Source organism: Nanorana parkeri, unplaced genomic scaffold (genome assembly GCF_000935625.1).
Source record: "Nanorana parkeri isolate BGI_ZX_2015 unplaced genomic scaffold, ASM93562v1 scaffold1070, whole genome shotgun sequence".
NCBI lineage: Eukaryota > Metazoa > Chordata > Amphibia > Anura > Dicroglossidae > Nanorana > Nanorana parkeri.
In genome coordinates this window covers 206974-231611 of record NW_017307338.1, presented here as the reverse complement: position 1 = coordinate 231611, position 24638 = coordinate 206974, and the positions used below count along the sequence as shown (strand labels likewise).

General features: G+C 39.9%; 1 protein-coding gene across 2 annotated transcripts in view; it reads left to right on the top strand.

Annotated features, from left to right (window-relative positions):
* The window catches only part of TBCEL (tubulin folding cofactor E like), a 37964-nt gene extending 14171 nt beyond the window's left edge, over positions 1-23793 (top strand). For both annotated transcript variants that reach the window (XM_018567591.1, XM_018567590.1), the window contains 7 exons: positions 711-852; positions 8018-8157; positions 10208-10389; positions 14129-14385; positions 15164-15290; positions 17192-17308; positions 23062-23793. In XM_018567591.1, coding sequence (XP_018423093.1) covers positions 720-852; positions 8018-8157; positions 10208-10389; positions 14129-14385; positions 15164-15290; positions 17192-17308; positions 23062-23380 — 1275 coding nt within the window. In that variant the 5' untranslated portion in view covers positions 711-719 and the 3' untranslated portion in view covers positions 23381-23793. The remainder of the gene's footprint in view (positions 1-710; positions 853-8017; positions 8158-10207; positions 10390-14128; positions 14386-15163; positions 15291-17191; positions 17309-23061) is intronic.
* The last annotated feature ends 845 nt before the right edge of the window (positions 23794-24638 follow it).

Here is a 24638-nt window from a genome sequence, read left to right as displayed (position 1 = left end):
TGTAAAACACTAAACCGCACCATAAAACGCACCTGCTGGCATGAACAGGTCCTTAGTGTGTTGGTGCACCCTGTTGTCCCATTACCATGTGCGTTATCTGTACGTTATGAGTCCTCAGACTCCTTCTCCTCTACCCGGCTCTTACTGAACCTGGAAATACTGAGCACTCCTGTGTTTTATACGGAATGGACGAGATCATGAACATGTCATTCATGTGTACCAATACCCTCAGTTATAAGTTAATGAGTACCCCCGTATGTCTTCAGGAAACTAGGGGGATTTGTAAACATGAGAGTTTACTGATCTCCCCTCTCGTCATCCTAAAGAGATCTGATCTTCCCTGCCTTGTGCCAGTAGAGGCTGGGGAGAGCAGCAGGGATCAGATGGTACACCGAGACAGCGGATTGTGACGGGTACACAGAAGGAAACAGATTGAGGGTATACAGTGGGACGCATATAGTGACAGATATGTTACACTGCGGTAGGGGGGAGGGTGTTCACATATTTTTTACCCTATTTCACCCAAAATACATTGCCACTGAATGCTCAGGTTTCTGAATTTCCTGATGCAAAAGTTCATTGAATGTTATAGAAACTATAGCACACCATTTCCATTTTTCACCAATCATTCCATCCAAGCACAACACAGTTACTCTGTACTGCATTTAAAGAAATGTAAATCAACTGGATGTATGTTTTGCATCTGTCAGGTAACAGAAATGGAGCCGTCATGTGGAAGGAGTTTCATGCAGGTGTTGTGTGAGAAATACAGCCCAGAAAACTTCCCGTACAGGAGGGGTCCAGGAGCTGGTGTGCATGTACCTGCTGGGCCTCAAGTGTCACCTATGAAAGGTATGAAGTCTCTCGTCTTCATTCACCAGCATTTGTGTTAGAGTTGTCTACAGGATTATTCTGATGTTTTTATCCCTTTGTAAATCCAGCTTAGCTCATTCAATGAAACTGATGACATCCTTGTACTACAATTAAGACAGGACTTGGGGGTCAGCATTTCTGAAATGTATCCCTTAATACGTCTGTTCTTTTGCATGTAAACTCACCACATTATTCCAAGTGTCTTTCATTTTTATCGAAATGCAGATTCTGTGCCCAAACCTATCTCATTCTGCACATTCTTATTATGGACTCGTCTCTTTAAACTGCCTGTTTGTAGGGCAGCATGTTAAGTATCAATACCAAACTACTCCTGTCTGAAAATAGACAGAGGCAAATTGTGTAGTCTTATACTTGTGCAAGACAAGATATAAATAGGTGACTTGCTTTATGACCTCTGTATATTCACTACTTATCTGTTTAGCTTTATACTAAAGTTATGCTCTTTAATCTCTAATATGTATCCTATTTGTGGGCACTTGTATGCTGTATGTGTGTGTTTGCTGTGTTACATATTAGGGTTGCACAGATACCAAGTACAGTACTCGGTACAAGTACGAGTACATGTATCGATACTTTTGAGCTCCAAGACTACACTAGAGAAAAATTCAAAAGTTAGGAGGCAGCTGTCATTTGTAAGGAGCACACGGAGCTCCTGGGATTTGTACATCTCTGTTTTAATGTACGATTTTGTTTTTATAAATATAAATAAAGGGATGCACAGATACCAGTTTTGCAAGTACGAGTACTGGTACTTGCCGAGTACTTACAAGTACGAGTACTGATACATTTTTGTTTATTGTCATGTGACAGTTTCTCTAAAACAATACAGACTAATGATTTCAGGACAGTGGTGGAGCACCAGAGCCAGGTCCCAGCTGCAACCTCTGCAACCCTGGTAGCCCTCATGAAAATGCCAAGTATCTGCACTGGTACTCGAAAAGTATCTGTGCATCCCTATTACATATATAAGGGCTTGTTCACACCAAATCCGGACCAGATCTGCACGAGTTTCTGCACACGCAGTGCAGTGTTTTTTATGTGTTTTTTGACGCGTTCCGGGCAGTTTTTGTTAAAAAAAAAATGTTTTTGCCTAAAATTGCATGCGTTTTTAGTGCATTTGCATGCGTTCCAGAGCAGGTAAAATAGGGCTTGCTGCAGTTTTTTTACATGCTCTGGAACTGTACGCTGCAATGTGAACTAGAGCCCGAAATACCATTGGAATACTTTGGACGCAGTTTTGATCCGTTCTGTAACTGCTCTGCTCTGCATCTGGAACGCACTTGGTGTGAACTAGCCCCAAGCATTTTTGTGTTGCGTTTTTCTTTATTGTTATTCTGTTATTTCCCTCTTTTTTTTTTTTCAGTTTCTCTCCAGTATGCTATCCAGTAAAAGTGACAGTGATCATGGTTGGGCACCTACACTATAACATTGCTAGGGGTGCTTACAACAATGACCTTTTTCACATGGTTAAAATCTTCATTTAAAGAAGAACTCCTGGAAATGTTTTTATTAACCCTTCCAATGGGACTACCCCCGAACAGCAAGGGTTAAGCGCTTGTTTGTGCCTGGGCTAAACAAAAAGTTAGGCTCACCCAAAGCTCCAAGCCGGCTTTTTCTTAGACCAGTCCTTCCAACGTCTCTCCCCCTCCTCTGCAGCGATCTAAGGTCCTGTAAATCATCAACGTTAATACAGTGTATAGATGTGAAGATGCTGAAGATGATTCCAATGCTGCAGGGAGGAGGAGACAGGCTGGAGGGAGCACTGTAACAGCTGGTCGGCTCGTAGCTTCAGGTGAGTATAATTTTGTTATTTTAGCACCTAGACACAAATGAGCACTTACCTTTGCATTGCACGGGTAGTCCCACTGCCAGGGTTAATAAAAAAATCCTGGAATTCTACCTTAAAATGTAAAAACTCTTGTTACAACTGTTCAAACACCCCTGGCAGTGTTTGAGGTTGTTCCCGCCACTGTTACTGTCATTTTTGCTGGTCTACTTGGCTTGCATGGGAATGTGGAGAAAAATGAATGCTGTATATATAATACTTTACTTACAGAAAAATGAATGCCGTATACTGAACACAGTTGTTACATGTATTATTCACCTGCAGTTATCTGAATTGTCTTTTAAGCAGCCATAGATATGAAATGACAGTTGCCTGCCGTCTGATGGTTTTCATACAGAAAATGCTTTAGGCTGATTAACATAACCTGTTCCAATCATTTCTGTTCCCTCCTGAGATACGTATAGCAAGCAGCAGCAGAGTTTAATGCTCCCTCTACGTTGACATATGTTTGCTTGTTTGGGTCTTGGAAGTTTATGAAGCGTTCTGAAATCCGTTTCTTCCCCAAGGATGTTTGGATTGCACCTGAACATCCAGCTGCCCTCAAGTGTCTACGGACAGTGGAGCAGAATCAGTCATCTCATCTGTAATTATCAAACCATTCCATCATTTCTGAAATCGTCTGTCCTAAGCCCTCGTTCACACCTGACCGTTTTGTAGCGCGTTCTACGCTCGACGAACGCTCTACAAAACGGTCAAAAATATACATTGCATTGTAGTCAATGGTCTCGTTCCCACCTCGCCGCATTTCCGCCCGTCCCTAACGCCCTACAAAACGGCCCACGCCTGAAAAGGTCCAGGTACTACTTTGGGCCGTTTTGTAGGGCGTTTTCCATTGGGATACAGCCAAGTAGCCTTCGGAATCGCGCGGCGGTCGCGCAACTTTTTTACCGCGAATTGTGGTAAAAAAAACGTGCAACGGTCGCCCAACAGACGCGCATATTCAATACGCCAAGGTGTGAACCCAGCCTAAAGCTAAAAGTTATTGAATAGAAAATAACCTGCCCTCACAGGAATGAATCTGTGAATTCTTGTTACTTTTATTGGAATCACTTCACATGTGTCATCTAAGCCAACATTTCGGGGCCGTGCAGGGTTTCCTCTTCAGCTATTGTAGCTCAAGAAGGGACCCTGTGTGGCCCCCGAAATGTTGGCTTAGATGACACATGTGAAACGATTCCAATAAACGCAACAAGATTTCACACTTTCATTCCTGTGAGTGCTGGTGATTTTCTATTCAACAGCTTTGAGCAACGCGGCGCCATCCGTGTAATCACTGCGAGCACCACAAACAGAAACATCAAGGTCAAAACGCTGTATGGAGTGCAGGGGATTCACTACAACATTATACTGTCCTAAAGCTAACACCAGTTACAGTCTGCTCATACAATCAAGAACTGAACTCCAGGCAGTTGCAAAGAAAAAAACCTCCAGTCAGTAGACTTATTGATAAAATACAGTTTTTATAATTAAATCATCGCATATTTTTAATTGCAGTAAGAATTAAGTAGTTAAATTAGATGTAAACCCTAACTGAAAAACAATTTTGGTTGCATAAAAACTCTTTGTATCTTAAACAACCGCCAATGTTCTAAAATAAAATACGTGTTTTCATCTTTTTTTTCCCATCCTTTGTTGCACTTCAGTGCTTCTGCTCTCCTGCAGTCTCTTTGCAGCCACTTCTGGGCTACATTCGTGCACTTCAGCAATGGCTGCAAGGTATTTCTTAGGACAAGTTTCTTGATGGTGACAACAGCAGCCTTTGCCACTTGTAGTCTTTATCGGAAACCCATATGACAAGATAACAACAAAGGAGAATAATTCGGAGACAGCACTGTCACCCTATAACAGGAAGCGGCCTAACAAGGACCTTCATGGCAGGATCGCCAAGTCTTAATTTAATAAAAGATGTGAATTTCAAAATATTAAACATTTTTATAAAAATGTTAACGCGTATATAAGATTTTAGTGGTTGGGTGTACATATACAGGTGAAACTCGAATAATTAGAATATCGTGCAAAAGTAATTGCAGTAAGCGCTGCAAAAGGGGCCCAAACCAAGTACTGAGTACATATGCATGCTTGTACTTTTCAGAGGTCCGATATTGTTCTATGTACAATCCTTGTTTTATTGATTGCATGTAATAATCTATTTTTTTGAGGTTGTGGGTTTGGGGTTCTTGGGGTTTCCATGAGCTGTAAGCCATAATCATCACAATTATGACAAATCACGGATTAAATTATCTTGCTTTGCATGTAATGAGTCTATCTCATATATTAGTTTCACCATTTAAGTTGCATTAGTGAAATAAATGAACTTTGCACGATATTCTAATTATTCGAGTTTCACCTGTACTTTAACATCAGCCTCTCAACTTAGTGGAAGTCCAAGCAGATGAACAAAGTCATACTCTGCTACATGCACACGTGCAGACAGACAAAAATCCTGTATTGAAGTCACCAGCAGGTGTCAGTGTTTTACAAGCTCCAGAAGGATAAGGCTTTAGACTGAAAAAGACAGCATCAGTTTCTCGACTTAAAACTGTGTTCTAAAGTATAAATATATGATGAAAGAACATTTAGTTATATGTAAATATCTGTCAGTATGGCTTTGTTGTTTTATTAAATATGAAGAAAAACATAAAGCAAAGCAGTTTGGAATTAGTGCTACCAGATCTACTTACAGAACAGTCATTACTGCTCTGTATGTTGGTTGACTGGCCATTCAGCTGTAAAATTTCCCTACAAAAAAAAAGTGTTTTCTGAACATTCGCTCGTTCGATTTTCTAATAGTTAATAGGTTGAATCGATGATCGATTTTGACTATATTGAGGAATAAAAGTGAAAGAGTAGAGTTGAAACTTTTTCTCAAGCAAACAAAATTCTAACAGTAAATTTGTTTTTTGTTTGAGAAATTTCAGTCCTTCTTAAATCGAATGTCAAAATCAAAGATTTTAGATGACTTTCTACAGGTCTCTGATGGCGTTATCAAAGGTTCTGACAAGATTTTCATATGAAACTTCCTTCTACCAATGTATGCCCAGCATTACGTAGGCCTATGTACCATCTTCTTCATTTTAGTTCTTAAAATAAGGGTACAGAAGGGGTGTGGAATTCCTATGCCCTGACACCTGAGACATGCAGTGCCAGGTGGGTAGTTTTTTTCTACATTTAGAGATGCTGCAGGCTAGCAGAGCTAAATGTAGAGCGGAGGAGCTGTCACTCATTTACTACAAGTGATCTCAGATCACTTGTATAAAATGAGCAGCGATCTCATCCACCATGGTTTTCGGGCTCCCCTGCTCTTCGACAATCATTTCAGGATCGAGAGCAAGGATCTCTGTGATCAGTGAGACAGGAGCACTGTACTCACAGTGCCCCTTATCTCAGCTGTCACAGGCTGCACAGAAACGAGCCCTGCTGGAGGTGACAGGTTCCATAAGTGGAATTTGTCACCTCCAAACGCTATGACACATGGGGCTTGTTGGTCCCTGTGTGATAGTAATAAAGTTAACTGAAAAACAAAAATTGAATGAAGTGAAAATTAATAAAATAAAAATTAAAAGTGATAACAACAATTTAACAGTAAAAAAATAATAAAATTTAAATTAAAAATTGATAAAACAGTAGAAATTAATAAAATTAAAAAGTGATAAAAAAGTAAATAACATAATAAAAACTAAGTGATAAAGTGAAAAACAATAAAAGAAAAAAATTAAAACCAACCCGGCCCTGCGCCATCTGCATGTGAATAAGCAGTGCTCTCTAACACTCATAATGCACATTAAAGGGTAAGTTTTACCCGCTCAAATCTGGCCCCTCTCCACACATTCCCTCCCACAGCATTATACTTACCTTTTGACGCACAGTTCTTCCCACTCCGCCAGTAGGGGTGTACTATCTGTACCCCAAACTGCCGTCCAGTACAGCCCTCTCCTATGGATTTTGAATTTGGCTCGCACATTGCGAGCACTTGTTGGTCACCTGAGCCCACCTTAGTAATCTGGGCTAATGTAAACATGGCCACTGTGAGAAGAATGGGGGAAAAAAGAGAAATAAGGTATGTAAAAAATACAAAGCCGGCAAATATTTATAAGTATCTGTTTGTAGATTGTCATTACTAAACATTTCTAAAGGTGTGTTGTTATTTTAAAGATATAGGTAAAGGTCCGCTTTAAGATGCATTGATGTAATCTCCCCATGCCCTAGCTAGTTGACTGGACGATGAAAGAGCAACAGCAGACTAACAAGGTCATCCCTCTGTTCTCCCTGCACTTTCCTATCAGCTGTTCCTTGTCAGTCCACTTGCCTGCAGCACACCTTATTGGCTCACAGTCCTGCCATCCCTCTTTAAGTTCCAGTATTGCTGTATATGGGATTGCAACAAGCTAAAACCAATTCAAATTCTTGTGCTTACACTAGTTGCATTAAAACTACTTAAAATATATATTCTATTATCTGTACTTGTATTTAATGCAACTAAATGTAAGTTCCCAAGTCTATAACCGCCTCTGGTAATCCCTTGTACAATAGAGCTCAGACTTAGGGGGAAGGGTTAGTACTTTCAGCCAGTCAGGCTCTATTGCATACACGTGAACTGACCAGTAACATTCTCTTGCTGTTATTTTACTGTCCAGTTACAGGCATGGACAAGGAGGTTTGGGAAGGAAGGTCAGCTCCTGTAGTCCATGGATCTGGCTCACCTTCTTCTTTACCTCAATTTGAAAACAATAGTCCATATAAAAACCACAGCCTCACCCCAACTGTGAAGCATGACAGAGATAGTTATAATGGGTTTGGGCTGCTTTGCTAGCCTGAGGATTAGACTTTAATAAATCAAGAGTGTGGTGTGGAATTCCTTATTTTAAAGGCATGCTAAATATATATATAATATGTATAGGAAGAGTAGACATGTTGGTGTTGTGTAGTTTCCAGCATTCTACATACAGACCTTTTTAACAGGCTCTTTTGCTGCTGGCTTTAAATGGTTGAAACAGGACTCTGGCCATGGCAGATTTCTGTGGATTTCTTTCCCTTCTTCTTCATGACTAAATTTAATAGTATGTCAGGATGAATGAAGTAATTTGATTGCATTAAACAAATGTAGTTCTTTATGTTTTTTTAAAGGTTTTAATAAAATACCTATAATCTGAATTGAAGCCAAATGTATTAATCGCATAATGAAGCACTGGATATCTTTCAGCCATTTAGGCCACATTATTGGAACAGTTATTAATAACTAGAGCTCATTACACAACTGATTTAAATTCTGTGTTTTAGATCGCTTGAACCTCCCCAGTATCTTGGTATTGAACGGTTGTGGTATTAGCCATGCTGGAGAAGAGAATGAAATTGCTGCCTTTTGTTCACACGTGTCAGAATTAGACCTGTCTGGTAACCAGCTTGACAGCTGGCAAGAGGTAAGAGAAAACATCAAACTGTTCAGCTCATGAATAGAATTTTGTTCAAATTCCAAGGCTTCATTTACCATAGAATCAGATCTGACATAATGCATGCAAACTACTTTACCATTCTGACACATTCAGATGCCTGGTAATGAGACAAGTACATGGCCAGCTAGGCATGTATAATCCACAAAAAGTGCTGACACCTAATGTACAGGATGTGTTAGATACAGGGTCTGTATACTCAAGTTCTCTTACAAAGTTAAGATTTGATTCATAGAAGGAAATTGACCCAGTAAATTCTTTTTGCTTAAGGCCCAACTTGGTTAATTTCTTTTAGTTTTTGGAGTGAAGAAAGTTTACTTTGTCCGTCACAACAAACGTGACAGTGGTTCTAATCCTTTCCAATTTTACCATGAAAAAACATTGAGTAATGTATTTATTAGGGCTGTTACTGATTAAAATGTTTGTGTTCGATTAATCGAAAAAATGTTTAATCGATTAATTTCGATGAATTATAACGCACATACAGATCCAACGTCATTGGCCTATACACATACAGCACAGCAATGAAGTAATAAAATGAACTAGAATCACACTAATCCAGCACGTTATTAATCTCACATGCCCCACTCAATATGGCCGCCGCTTGAGTGGGGCAACTCAGAATAATAACGTGCTGGATTAGTGTGATCCTAGTTCATTTTATTACTTCATTGCTGTGCTGTATGTGTATAGGCCAATGCCTGGGCTGGCGCTCGTGCAGAAAGTTTCTTGGGCAAACTCACCGGCCCAAGTGGCTCCGTCGGCTACCGAAGGGAAGGGGGGAGGAGTCCGGTGACGTCGATGTCCGATGGGGACCGATAAAGGAGGACTGCCATTGATGGCCCTGATTACCTCTCAGAAACTCCAATAATTAGATATCTCAACCAGGATTGCCAGTTCTGCCCAACAGTTTTAGCCAGTACATAGTCAGATGATCATTGTGCTCCCCTGATGCTAACCGCATCATTGGAGAATTAATTATGACCTTGTAGGAGGGGATGGAGTAAATTGGGGGAAATTGATGGACAAACTTCATTAGTCTGCATCCAAAAATTGCTGACATGTTACAATATACAGCAACAGGCTTTTCTGTTAAAAAACAGTCCTTGTGCTCCAGACAACTGACTTTAATTAAGCTGAGATATAGGCAGGAGAAAGCTTTTCCTCTCTCCCAGCGACCGTATGTTGTAACTGTGGCTCCGTCGGCTAACGAAGGGAAGGGGGGAGGAGTCCGGTGACGTCATGGACATTGACGTCACCAGACTCCTCCCCTTCCCTTCGTTAGCCGACGGAGCCACTTGGGGAAGGGGGGAGGAGTCCGGTGACGTCGATGTCCGTTATGTCACCGGATCTCCCACGGAACTCCCGGAAGACCCGGAAGCCGGTGGAGAGGTGAGTACCGATCAAAAGAATTTTAATCGAGGAATTAATCGTTAATTTTCGCAGCCCTAGTATTTATTATTTTCTTGTCCCTATTCAGGTAATTTAACCTCACTTCCTGTTCTGACACGTGTACAGTAGACAGGCGGTGAGGGGATATCTCTTAAAATGCAAATAAAGCGCACATTTTTCCATATGTTGTCCCCCATGGCACAAAGTGCATGTAGCACTTTGTCCCATTTCAGTCATGTGGTAGATCCAAAGCTAGCGTGGTAGACAGTGCACTGCCCCTCCCCTCCCCACACTGCTCTCCGACCACACTATTCTGAATGTTACCAATTAATAATAAGTGCTTATTAACAGCGCTGGTCTTAGATACCAGACGCTTGCCCAAGATCAGCGCCATCACAGCGCAAGCAAGCTAAACATCTATTGTATAAATACAACAGGCATGTATATTGTTACTGGAATGAGGGAGTGTTGTGAGGATTACAGATCTCTATACAGATCTGTGCGGTAATCTATTTTTTTTATTGGTTAACAAATTATAGTAAACTGTTGTGTGTAAGTGTATGTGGCAAGTTTGTTAAAGTATAATCATACTTTTATATAATCTATTGCTTTTTTAATGTACTTACAGGTCAGCAAGATAGTATCTAATGTGCCTCATCTGCAGTTCTTGAATTTGAGTTCTAACCCGCTGTACATGTCTGTGCTGGAACGTGAATGTGCTGTTTCATTTTCTGGTATCCGGAAACTGGTTCTCAATAACTGCAAAGTTTCCTGGGAAACAGTCCATACTCTGCTGTTGGAACTACCAGAGTAAGTGTAATAGAGTTGCATTTATTGTTTAAGTGGTGTCTTTTCTACAATGGTGTTTAAAGTGACACTAAACAGGAGTAAAATCTTAAAAATGCATTCAAGTACCTTAACTATTAACATAAATGTATCTTGTTTGTGTATCACTCGGCTGGAGATCCTCAAATCATCTCTGCATTGGAGCTGACACTGTCCTTCCTTCTGGAGGGTGGCTACGTTTGTTCCCCATGGTCCCTGTGTGTGTTGTAAAGTAGCCACCACTCCAAGCCCGCTCCTGTGATGGACTACAATCTCAGTACAAAATGGTAAACTAAATGTGAGATTGTAGTCCATCACAGGAGTGAGCTTGGAGCGGTGACTACTCTACAACACACACAGGGACCATGGGGAACAAAAGTGTGAGCACCAATTCAGAGATGATTTGAGGATCTACAGCCAAGTGATTGTCAGGGTACCATGCACAGGCGTTCTCACACCACATGCAGGTACCCACACAGGATGACCAAATTAATATGCCCAGACAGGATAGGGTTATATGCACAGTTTATTGGTTCCACATCAACAAAACTACAAACCCAACAAAGAGGGGTAAGAGGCCTGCAGATGTACAGCAGGCCTCGGGATACCAGCAGAGTGGTCAGGTACAAGCCGAGTCGGTGACAGGTTTTCAGATCGGAAGCAAGGTTCAGGAAGCAAGGGCATCAGTCAGGTTTAGCAACACAATACTGAGCCAGCTTCCTGACTGCAGGGAGGGCCTAAATACCCTCCCAGGAAGCACCAGGTGATGGGATGATCAGTCACAGCTGGGGCACACCCGCAGGTGAGTACCGGAGCTGCAGGTTCCTTACAGTTCCTGGCTGCTGGAGACACCCGCAGGCGAGCACAGGAACTGCAGGACCCGGCTCCAGCGCCACCTGGGGGTGCTCTGGATCCTGACAGTGATACACAAATAACATACATTTATGTCAATAGTTAAGGTTATGCATTTTTACGATATAAAAGAGAAATATGGCCCAATGTTTTTTTTGTCATAGTTTTTTTTAGGGTCACAGGAGGACATATACTAATGTTCTCCTGTCACCCAAAACTCAGCATATAGCTGGCTATTGCCTTCTATATGCTGACAGCACAGAGCCGGGCTGCAGCCGGGACAGATCCTGACAATATTGTCGGGATCCATCCCGCTCCCTGATTTACATTCCGTCTGATCCTGACAGTCACTGCTCTCTGCAGGGAGAAGATTGGGAACTGAGCAATCGGTGGTGTGATCGCTCAGTTCCGGATCAGTAGAGCGGACGTGTGACAGACGACATCGACTCTTATTATGGGGATGAGTGCATTTTACTCACCCCATAATTGCCTTTGAGCTCAGAGTTTAGTATGCCTTTATGTCTTGGGCATGTTGGTAGAAAACACAGGCCGGCTTAGTCCAGAAATAAGATTTTAGCTCACAGCAAAATTCCAACCCAAAATATCATGAAAAAATAGCCCATTAAAAATAATATATAACGCAACTTTTACTGCAGTACTCACATGCAGGTCAGAGCTCTCAAACACATTAGTTTTCCAGCCACAGTCAGAATGCCAGATCATAGTATTATACTATCCAGTGACTTCTCCAAGAATGTAAATTATTGCAGAAGTTTGCATGACATCTTTGTCTTTAGTCTTATGGAATAGGACAGGGGAAATACCTCTGCTTGGAAATTGCACTTCTTTCAAAGATATGATATAACACACCTGTGCTCAACCAAAACCAGATTTTCTTCTTTTGCGTGGAGTTGGCCTTTAAAGTGTCATTCAAGTCATGTTTTTAAATTGTTTTATTACAATGCTTAAGATTCGGATCCTTTCGTAGGATTTTATTACTGAATATGTCCTCATTGAGGAGATGTCATACTAAATTGGCAAGGGATCTGCCAGGGGTTTTAAAACATTGTATTGATTGGTGACTCAAACATTTGTGCAATAATAAATGAAAGAACTTTTATAAAGAATATAGTGTGCTGGCAGCATGTGCTTACTTTGTTGATCATTGTGCCGCCTATTGGTTCCCTCATCATCATTGGTTCACCTGCAAATAGGTTCATTTCTGGTATGGTGTTCGATGGAGATATCTAATTGACCCACTAAGAGGAGATGTCCCCTCACTTCCTGTTCCTGTGACTCCCAGGTCACGAGTTTCCGAGTAGATTAGACAAAGGAAAATGTGAAATCCCTGAGAAATAAAAAAATCTGGCTGGTAATTTTCTCAAAAACAGATATTCATTTTAGGCAGATTGACCACCTTACTACTGCCATATGTTGATAAACGACAGGCAGGTAAATGTACATTTTCTGGTGCATTGTTTTAAAATCATAGACAAAATGCACAGAGCCAATCAGAGTGTGCCTTATGATCGCTGTGATGGCCAGCCACAGCAATCACAAATGTAAACACTACTGCTGTTTACATTTGAGAGACCTCCCCTTCCTCTCACAACAAAGTAAGGAAGATTCAATGAATGAAAGGATCATAGGCAGCAGCAGATTAGAGGGTGGGAGGTTTATTTCATTTTTTTGTGGGATTGTTTTTTTTAATTTTCCCCACTCCCTCTTCTCTCCTCTCAATGTGAGCTGTACATCTTATTTGCATCCTGTGTCTGACCTATATATTAACTCCTTCATCTCCCTCATACTGCACATTAACCCCTTCATCTCCACCCTCCCACTATATGTGACATGTACATTAACCTCCTCACCCCTTCCTCCCTCTGATTATGATTTTTACTTCAATGAAGCTCTGTATCTAGTCCACCATTACCAATCTCTATGTTTTACCCACCTCACTGCCAGCATGTTAGTTAATTCCCAAAAATTGTAGCAAAAGCTAGATCAATTTTTCAAAAAGGGGTCATTTTGGGGCTGTTTGTACTATTTTGCCATTTTTATTTGATATGTAACAGAGTAAGGGTAACAGGTTTATTTTTCTTTTTGTTGTATAATATAAAATCACAGTGCTTATTACACAGTAATAAAAGAAAGCCCAGTATTGCATGACTGAGTAATTGTCTGTCATGACAGCACTGAAAATGGAAAGCTGGCCTGGTAATGAAGGGGTATACTGTATAGAGGCTAGTATTGAAGTAGTAAAGTTAGAGTTCTGCAAATGGTTTTTTCTCTGTTTTTTGTTATTTGGTGCCTAGATAGAGTTGAGGTGAAAATTATACTTACCTCTCTTCCCTCTTTTGTAGAGATTACCCTAATACATGATTAATACTGAGTAGAAAGTATGTTGAGAAATTTTCCAAGTCAAGTTAATTAGGAAAATCTTCTAGCATTACATTTTCTCAGAGTAGCATGTTAAGATATGTTGGTCACTTAAGGGCCCATTTACTCTTTCATGTCCTGGTGCATTGTGGCAGCACAGTGCACGTATCATGTGTCACCAAAAGACAGTGGTGTGAATGGGCCCTAAAGGGATGTAGGCTGTGGGAAACGGAGGTACCTAAAATGTTTACGTATCATCTGTAATGGGAAAGTGAAGTCACCAGATACTGTATATTTTAAAAAATAAATGTGATGTTGTAAAAACTTTCTCAGAGTTCACTGATACTGACAGTAGGCCTCAACAGATATTTTGAGAACCATTTGTCCACAGTAAAATATTTTCAAATGTTTTTTTGTGACTCCACAAGTTGCATAAAAGTGTAGATACTTATATTTTATCTAACATTGATTTAAAATGTTTTTTCTTTTCCAGCCTAGAGGAACTGTTTTTGTGCCTTAATGACTATGTCACCATAGTGTGTTCACCGGTTTGTTTTCGTTCATTGAGGCTTCTTTATATAACAGACAACAATCTCCAGGACTGGTCTGACATTTGTAAATTAGGAATGATGTTTCCTTGTCTTCATACTCTTATCCTTGCAAATAACAATTTATTGACAATTGGAGACACTGAGGAATCCTTGTCACGCCTGTTTCCAAATCTTCGGTCAATAAGCCTTCACAAATCAGGTAACCTTTTCCACTTGCCATTTGAGTTTTATTGTTATTGTGATGTTGACTTTACCCTGTGGCATACACTGAATTATGTTTTTGGGGGGCAGGACGGGCCAGTCACTACAATCATTCAGATGTAAAATGGCTAAGATAGATCCTCCATGCCAGCGGAAGTACCGGTATTAGTACTCCTGTATCGGCGAGTACCGAAAGATAAATATCCGTACTCAATACCGAAAAACCGGTATCGGTACATCCCTATTATACAGAATATACACACACAAGTAGTTGTACTTTTAAGATTATTAACACAGATTATCAAAAGAATAACAGAGTTATTCACAAAAGGGTGAAGAGTTTGGAGAAGGCCGGAGAAGTGAACAATCTAGGACAACATAGCTGATTTGGAAAAATTCTCCAATTAAGCTCACTTTTCAGTTCAGCTATGTTGTCCTAGATTGTTCACTTCTCCCGCCTTCTCCAAACTCTTCACTCTTTTGTGAATAAACCTGTAAATCTTTGTACATCCCTAAAAAGTGAGTGTGGAAAGACCAAAATATATTAGCTTTGCGACAAGTTATCCACCTACAGCGGAAAAAATGCAAATATATACATGTTGCATTAAAATATGTCTATTATAGTACACAGCAGAAAGTACAGTTTTTTATTGTATATTTTTTTGTACCATTGAGCGAATGTAAAAAAAAGATGCTTCTGAGTCTCTTATTATGAAAAACGACCTGTTTATGTATGCTTAGTTTGTTTTACCAATCCCTTTTGTTATCTTTTACAGGTCTAAGTTCCTGGGAAGACATTGAAAAATTAAACACTTTACCGAAGCTAGAAGAAGTCAGGTTATTAGGTATTCCTCTAGTGGAGCCTTACAGCACAGAAGAACGCAGGAAATTAGTCGTTGCAAGGTATTTCTTATATGACGTATAATTGTTATTTACAGGGTCATTCCCAAAAGGGTGAGTAGTTTGGCAGGAGAAGTTAACAATCTAGGCCAGAATAGTTGATTTGGAAACATTCTCCAATTCATCTCACTTTCCAGTTCAGCTATGTTGTTTTAGTTTGTTTACTTCTCATGCCTCCTCCAAACTCTTCACCCTTTTGTGAATAACCCTGTTAGTTAAAATGTAAAAAAAAAACTGGAATTGTCTATTATGAAATGTTTTCAGAGATTCACATACCTTTCACCAGGATTTCCCCTATTTTCTCACTTGATTCCAATTAGAAAAATATGTGAATATTGAGTGAGAGTTGTGTCAAAATGTTTATTATTAGACACCTGAAAGTATACTTAAAGTTTATCTAAACCTAAAAGCAGTCTCTTTTCTAGCAGTCAACATGACTTGCTTTGTCTCCCACATAGTCTGCAGGGTTGGGGCTGTGGGTGTGGAGAATCAGCAGCACATCGTAATTGCCTGTGACAACACTACAGGCTCAGCAAGTGCCAGGCCTATTGCAGACCACATTTCTGAATACCAACCTCTTTCCAGACGCTGCTCTTAGTTAAGCACTACTGGGCGGTCCAGGGGGCATTGCCAGGGCTTACAATGAAGAAGCAAACAAGCAACTGTTTGCGGTTCCCAAGCCAAAGTGCGTGTACGAGGGTAACAATTAGGGGTGCACCGATACCGTTTTTTTTGCTTTCGGTGCTCGTCGATACCGAGTACCGGTGCTTCCGCTGGCATAGAGCCAGCTTCCTGGGCAATCTGATTGTCTGGCCGGCTTGATTGCGCTTAGTCGGGAAACCGGCTTCCCAGCCGATCAGCATCGAGTCGGCTTCCCAGCCAATCAGGAAGCCAGGTGGCGATTAATGACCCGCATCCCAGCAAGGAGCCGGCTGTTCGGCCGGCTCGATGCTGATTGGCCGGGAAGCCGGCTTCCCAGCCAATTAGCATCAGGCCGAATCAGGAAGCTGGGAGGCGGGTCATTACTCCCCGGCCAGCTTCCTGATAGCACTGGAAGCTGGCTCCATGTTCCCTTTCCTCTAACCAGAAGTTCCAGTATCGGGGAAGGTATCCAAGCATTTGGGCAAGTACAAGTACTCGCCCGAATACTCTATCGGCACCGATACCAATACTAGTATCAGTATTCGTGCATCCCTCGTAACAATGCTACTGCTACATTGGGAGCTGGAAGTAATCTTTGTCACGCTTTACTACTGGCAAGCTAAAACGCTTGTAATAATATATTTAGCAGTTAAAAAAGGCAAATCACTTTGGAACTTCACTTTTTGGGTTTACTGTACATACAGTTTAACTTTAATTTCTCAATCTGCACTAAAAAGTGGCAACTGGAATCTGGTTGATATAGTAACAGATTCACAAAGTAAAGGAAATCAGCAGTGTAGTGCATAGAAAAGTGGTCTGGTGTTAACATTAACTATCTGAATTACACTATAAATTACAGTAGTTATCTATCTGCCATAGACATCCCAGTAGTTTTGATGATTTTATCTTTACTAAATCTTTATCTATTGAATGCGGAGCATAGCTTCAAGGCATAGACATGTTTATATAGCATGCAAACAGGATTATGGGCCATCTCAAGTACAAAGGAAATTATTCTAACAAAAATCAATGCAAGTACTTGAAGGCTGCCTTGAAGGGTTTTTATAATGGTTAATAATAATATATAACCATTAATATAATTAACCATTAATAATATAACCATTATTATTTCCCTTTATTTATACCTGACAGTGATATGTGAAAGCATATTGTTTTAATGAAAGACTGATCCGATCATTTTCCTCTACCAGTTCTACTGCAGTGATGGCCCAGCTAATTTTTTCTCTTATGTGAACTCCTAGATTACCGTCTATCTCCAAACTGAATGGCAGCGTTGTCACAGAAGGTGAAAGAGAAGACTCAGAGAGATTCTTCCTCCGTTACTATATGAATTTCCCAAAGGAAGATGTCCCATTAAGGTGAGACCTTAGACAAAAGATAGAGGGAAGAAAGGTATTATGCAGTGACACCAAATACTTTTTTCAGAACCAGTTTAAAGTGTATACAAACAAGTCTATTGCCCCTGTGTTATAATGGTGACTATTGTTCTTCTCCAGCTTAAATGTCTGTTAAGGTTAAAGTCAGATCTAGAAGATATGCCCTGAGCATGCCCAGCACTATGTCAGTAAACTTAAGTAAATGCCCTTTTTTTGTGTAGGAACATCCTGTTTTAATACATCGCTGCTAGACAAACACATCAATCAGAAAACCCACATATCACTATTTGTTTGACTTATTTATTAAAGCTAAACTTTGCCTGCAAAAATAAAAAAATATAGCAGATATATATATATATATAGCAGAAAGACTTTTTATTGCAGAAGAAACATACTATATCTGCTAGCAAACTTGTTTAGATTGTACAGAGTTGTGTACTGAAAAAAAGTACAAAAGGTTCTATCAAAAATACCGTGTATTGTCCTTTTGTTGAAGGTACTCTCTAGACAGTGTGAATAGTACAGCTTTAAAAGGAGGAGGAACCATAGCCTACCTGCTTGGTTATTTATTTTAACAATCAGTTATTGCATCACAGCATTTGGTCCCCAACTGATTAAATCACAGGCTAAGCTCTATCCTCATCATCTTGTAACCCTTTCTTGGCCATCTGTGTTATAAGGGTACCATGATCCGGTCTTCACCTACTTTATTTAACCGCCCACTTAGTCACTGGCACCACCTCCCAAAGTCTTCCTTGCCTGTCTTGTCAAGAATCGGGGGTACACCTCTTGACATTTTCCCTTTAGGGACTTAGATGAAAAGTAAGCCTTTCTAACCACAGCACAATTTATTAGGGCTGCAACAACTAATAGACATAATCGATTATTGAAAAAGTTGTCAACTTTTTTAATCATCGATTAATCGGCTTCTGATTGGTTGGCCCTGTTTACGGCTCCACACACGCTGCGCGCCGCACCTCCTCCCCACCTCACGTTCGCCACTGCCAGACCCGCCCGAATCCACGCTACACACGCCGTATCTCCTCCCCGCCTCACGTTCACCGCTCACATCCACGATCCGCACAGGGACGTGGGGAGAAGTAGTAAGGAGGTGTGGGGGGATGACAGCCGCCAATAGACAGATAAGCCTGCACTTTCCCACACATGGTGCTCTATAATGTATTTCTGGGATTTGTATTCCTCTATAGCTGATCGTACATTGTGCTGTATATTATACATAGGAATACAAATCTCAGCAATACATTATACACTGTATGTATAGTGTACTATTGCTGGGATTTGTTGTACTCCTCTATAGCTGGTGGTATTCTGCATTGCGCTTTATAGAGGACTACAAATCCCAGCAATAATGCATTATACAGCGCAATGCAGAATACCATCAGCTATAGAGGAGTACAACAAATCCCAGAAATAATACATTATACAGTGGTACAATGCCGAATACCACTAGCTATAGAGGACTACAAAACCCAGCATACATTATACACTGTATGTATAATGTACTATTGCTGGGATTTGTTGTATGCCTCTATAGCTGGTGGTATTCTGCATTGTGCTGTATAATGTATTGCTGGGTTTTGTTGTCCTCTATAGCCGGTGCCATTCCTCATTGATTGCTGTATAATTTTACACTTTTTATTTCACTATATTGCAGACCACACTTTTTTGTTTTCTTTTTTACCTCCACCGCTCCAAGCTTGCTCCTGTGATGGACTACACTCAATACAAACTAGTAGTCCATCACAGTCCATGGACTACACTCAATACAAACTAGTAGTCCATCACTGGAGCCATTTTTTAAAATGTATTTTATTTTTAACCGATTAATCGAACTTAATCGGCTAACTAATCGATTTTGAAAATAATCGTTAGCTGCAGCTCTACAATTTATGTATGCACATGCTATTTCTTACTGTCCACTGGAATTGCTCTTTAAAGTTTTGCACTAAGGAAATGGCTGTGTAATTACAGACCATTATTCTGAGAACAGGAAGCCAATAATTTGTAGCCTGCACTATTTTTTCTGGCTGCTGCTCCCACAAGCAATCTTGTGTCTCCAGTGATCATTTCAAGCCCTGATGATGAGGATACCTATCTCATGCTTAAAAAAAATACATAGTTAAATGGATTAGGATATGACAATAGCAATGTAGTATGGCTTTGTTAAAAGCAGTTCATAAGCTACTGCTCCAGTGCAAAAATAATAAGCCAAGTAACAATTAGGCATAATCACCTTAGTTTAAAAAAAAGTCTTAAGCTGGCCATATACCAGGAGAATTTTGTTTAAAAAAGTTGTTCCTTCGATTTTCTAATAGTTAATGAATTTCTAACAGTGAATGTGGTTTACTTCCCAGAAACTCTATTCATTTTCAAAATTGAATGTTAAAATCAAACAACATTTTGAACAACATTCTACGAGTTTCTGATGGCATTATCAATTGTTCTGAGAAGATTTTTTTATATGAAGGTTCATACAAAACTTCAGTGTATGGCCAGCTTTAGTTTTCATTAGACTGAGCTCACTATTAGAAACAATGCACAGTGCACATTTGCATTTTAATAGTGTTGCGATCAGTTTTTTATGCCTGTTGCAACCAGTAATATTTCACCTGTCACTGTTTTACTGCACATAAGTATATGTGACCGGTAATCTGACGTGCTACGTGCTACAAGGGCAACAGAGAGCATTTTTTTTCTTCCGCCCTTTTCTAATTACCGTATTTGCCGCTGTATAAGGCGCCTGGGCGTATAAGACGACCCAATACTTTTTCTGTAAAAACTTAGGTTTTGGGCTATACTCGTCGTATAAGACTCGTATAGCCCAAAATAATGTTTAAATGCACCCACTAACCTCCATGGCGGTATTCCCGAGTGTGGCTCGGGGTTAATTTTCAGTACCATAAGCGGTAACCCCGAGCCACACTCGGGGTTACAGTCTCTTACCTTGTCCATGATACCCGCTGTGTCCTCCGTCTTCCGGGTTCCGTCCCTTGCGTGCGTCCGCAAACGAAAAAAATACAAATAAAACCATCAGACCGCCAGGGAGGCTATAACCTATATACCGTTTTTGTGGGTATTTGTTCACACTCATTTTAGCTTGTACCTAAGTAGGACATGCAGCATTTAGTTGCTTTTACTTGAAGGTAAATGGAACAAGTTATATCACCAGAGGTTGCTCTCTGAAAGCAGCAGCACACTTGCACAACATAAGCCCCAGTTTGTTTGTATCACTAAACATGATTTTAGACCTAGAAATATTTTCTACATGGTTACAGCAAATTCTGCTATGAGTATTAAAAGAAACATAAGAATATAAAGCAGTGTGGAAGAATTAAATGGCCTTCCATCCAGAAGAATTCATGCAAACTCTTGTGGAACTGATGTGGAAGAAAATAGAGTACAGTTTGAAGACTACAAGATGTAGGTGGAGATGTGAGGTTCAGAGTGAATGAAAGCCAGTGAAATAATGTTCACTTGCTTTTAGAGATATACAAAAATGTCAGGGAGGAGAAAGACGCCTATCTCCTACGGAACTCTATTTATTGAGCTTTTAAAATGAAATACTATAATGAAGATTCAGATTTAATCTATAACTGATTCATTAGATAGTTATCACTTATAAACAGCAAATAACTTAAAACTTTGAGACTCAACTAAGAGACCAACCTCTCTGCTGTCAATGAATCCTTTGTCCATAGCTCTCCATCTGTGCAATGTGAAAAAGAGACACTGATAGGTCTTGTGCAGCGATTAATGGTCGAGTCTTTCCAGTTCATAGCGCCAGTATGCTATTCCAAACTGCCTGCATCTCATGTTACAAGTGACTGGGTCATTCTTTCCTGTGAATCATCATGTTTCTGACTTACTCGATGCTGGATCCCTTACATTTGTGTCAATTTCATGTTTAACCTTCCCATGAAATTTCTGTGTACCTTTATGAGTGACAAGAAATGTACATCGAAGCTGAAATTTTAAAAGTAATTTTTAACAGTGCCTAAAAATAAATAAAATGAATATATTAAACTAAACTATACATTTTTTGCATTTTGCATCGCATTGCCTCTGGAAATATACGTTTTTTGCATTCCTAGCTCAGCAGCACATGGTATCTAGAGATCTGACTACTCTCCCAAACTCTACAGACTCCCTGCAAATAACTATTTTCCCCCCTAACCTCAATGCAGCACTATAGTGTCTCTGGAAACAATCCTGTTTCTTCTTCCCTTTGTTCAGCGGCACGCAGTACCCAGAGATCTCTGTGTCCCTGCTCCCAAATTCTGCAGTGTACCTGCAATTACCATTTTACCTCTCTAACTGCTACACGGCACTGTAGTCTCCAGAAAAGTCCATTTGCCTTATTCTCAGCTAAGCACTTATTGTACCTGGATAGTTCAGGCTCCCCAGTGTAAGACTTACAGGACTATTCACAAAAGAGTGAAGAGTTTGGAGAATGGAACAATCGAGGACAACATAGTTGAACTGGAAAGTGAGCTGAATTGGAGAATTTTTCCAAATCAGCTATTTTGGCCTAGATTGTTCACTTCTGCTGTCTTCTCCAAACCCTTCACCCTTTAGTGAATAACCCTGTTAGTAGTTACAATACCAGTGGCGCATCCCTGAAAATATTGCTCTTTCCATTTTAGATGAGCTTTCCCAGAACTGTTCAGTTAAATACCCCTTCCTGAAATTCTATTTTCCTGCTGAACCAGCCAGACAGTTTAGCCAATAAAACAGTTTGGAGCAATAGTGTACACAGCACTCCTGTATCCACACTACCCAGAAATCTAAAAACGCCTTATTGCATTGCCCTCCAGCAAGCCCAAATCCTGAAAGTACTTGCTTAACATGTCCATCTATCAAATGTATGTAATGTGATAGACACTGATAGACATACTAATGTGTACTGCATTAATATACAGTACAACATGTGTCTTACTGTGCATTACTGCCGTGCATATTGTGAAGTTAGCCTCAAGGAAACCTGTGACGAGAGGACTATGGAGCCAAGCATTGATGGCCATTCCTTCTTAAAATGGGGATCTGCAGTACTGACTTTCCATGCTTGTTAGAGATCTGTGACTTAAAATATTGAAGCCTGAGACAGCCAAGCAAATAGCACTTTCAGAAAGAGGTCAGCAATGATAGCCTGTTTTTTATTAGGGTTTCTTTTTATATTTATATTAGGGGTTTAAAAGCCATTAAACCAATGTAAGATAATTGAAAAGGATGTGAATGAATTGTTTTTCTAACAGGTTAGGTTTAAAGCAGAACTCCAGGCAATTTTTTATTATCCCTTGCAGTGGGGCTACCTCCGCAGTGCAGGGGTTAACTGGTTTGTGTCTAGGTAAAGAAAAAAACAAAGAATTACTCACCCAAAGCTCCGAACTGGCTTCTTCTTAGACTGATTCCCCTAATGTCTCCATCCCCGTCCAGTAAATCATCACGACTGTGCATAGACGTGAGGATGCTGAGGAACATTCCAATCTGCGGGGGAGGAGGGGGCAGGTTGGAGGGAGCAACATGACAGCTGGCTGGCTCGGAACTTTAGGTGAGTATATCTTTGTTATTTTAGCACCTAGACACAAACATGCACCTAACCCTTGCAAAGCAGTGGCTGCCCCATCTGTAAGGGTTAATAAAACAAATTCCTGGAGTTCTGCTTTAATTCATGAAACTTCTGAATTAACGCTTACTTTTTTTTTTTATAACCATAGGTATCAAGAGTTGGTTACAAAATATGGTAAGTTGGAGCCACTTGCAGAGGTAGACCTTCGACCACAGAATTATGCCAGTGTTGACGTTCACTATGACGAGAAAGTCCATACAATAAGTGTTCGCCTCGATCAAACTGTTGCTGAATTTAGGAAGCATCTTAAAGCTTTAGTACAGTTGTCCGCAAACAATATGCGACTCTATTACCTGGACCAGGAAGCTCCATTTGGACCTGAAGAAGTGAAATTCAGCACGCGAGCTTTACATTCATATAATATCCGAGATGGAGGCAAATTTTATGTGGAGCCTAAGATTAAATGACCTTTAGCTATATGTAAATGTATGTATATATATATATATCTACAGATTTTTGTATTTTAAGTGTCTTTATGTTGTTTAATTTCTTAAACTCTTCATATGTATAAACAGCTATGCACTGGTGCCTCCCCTGGTAGCATTTGGAAGGATGTGTGCTGATGGAGGCACTCCTAGAGCACTTTGAGTTTGTGAGAGCATAATATTTATAATGTATCTTTATTCCACAATTTATGAAGTATTTAAATTATATGAGAATACCACTCAAAACTAATTCAAAGCACAGTTACTAGGAGGCCTTGAAGACAAAATAGTTTGTACCTCTGTAACCCAGATGTGAACACCTACCTCAGTTTACTCCGTTGTTTGGTCCACTCCCTGTATACAGTAAGCCTGCCTTATCTGTACAGCAAATTGGAACTGATGGTTATAACACATTTAGACTCCATGCTTGCATTCTATTCCACATATTTGAATCTTGATATCTTAATAAGTGGTCATTGTGGATTATACTATCTGGGACTGCACCATTCAAGCAGGCTAGCTATGGAAATTTAGCACGCAAAAAGGAAAATGCTGCCTAAGATGCCGCACTACTATTACATCGCAACTTTTCTAAATAAATAATTTACAAAGATCTAACATTAAATTCTAACACATGCAAACATTTAAAAGGGGCACAACATCCCCAAATTGAACATATAGGGAACACGACTCCAATTATTCAACCTCTAAACATCTAAACATCTCATATAGATACATAAGACTAATATCTACTGTACGCTGCAAGGCAAAAAAAAAAAAACAAGACTCTTATTAGAAATCTGTTTCCTATCCATGCAACAAATGGCACACCTTGTCACAGATTCATGTGACTGTGGGTACGGTGTATATGAATCTTTTGTAGAATTGCCTGAAAAAATGTTGTCTGTAACACAATACTTAAACACAATTTATTCCAGCATGGGAGAGATCCTATTTACCTTCCCTTTTCTTATCGCTGATATGACAGGATTTCTTAATGAATTTGTTGCAGCCATCGCGCCAGAATGTAAAAGAAATAGCACATAAGAACTACCTGGACAATTTTATATGTTGGTGTTGAAAAAATGCATTAGGACAGTTTTATTTTTGAAGTTTATATATTTTTAAACTGATTTTTTTAAAATATTCTTTCTTTTATTTATATTATTTTTTTGTTACAAATAAACATATAATACAAGGTGCACACATGACATTGGTTTTGCAGAACAATATGGGTTTT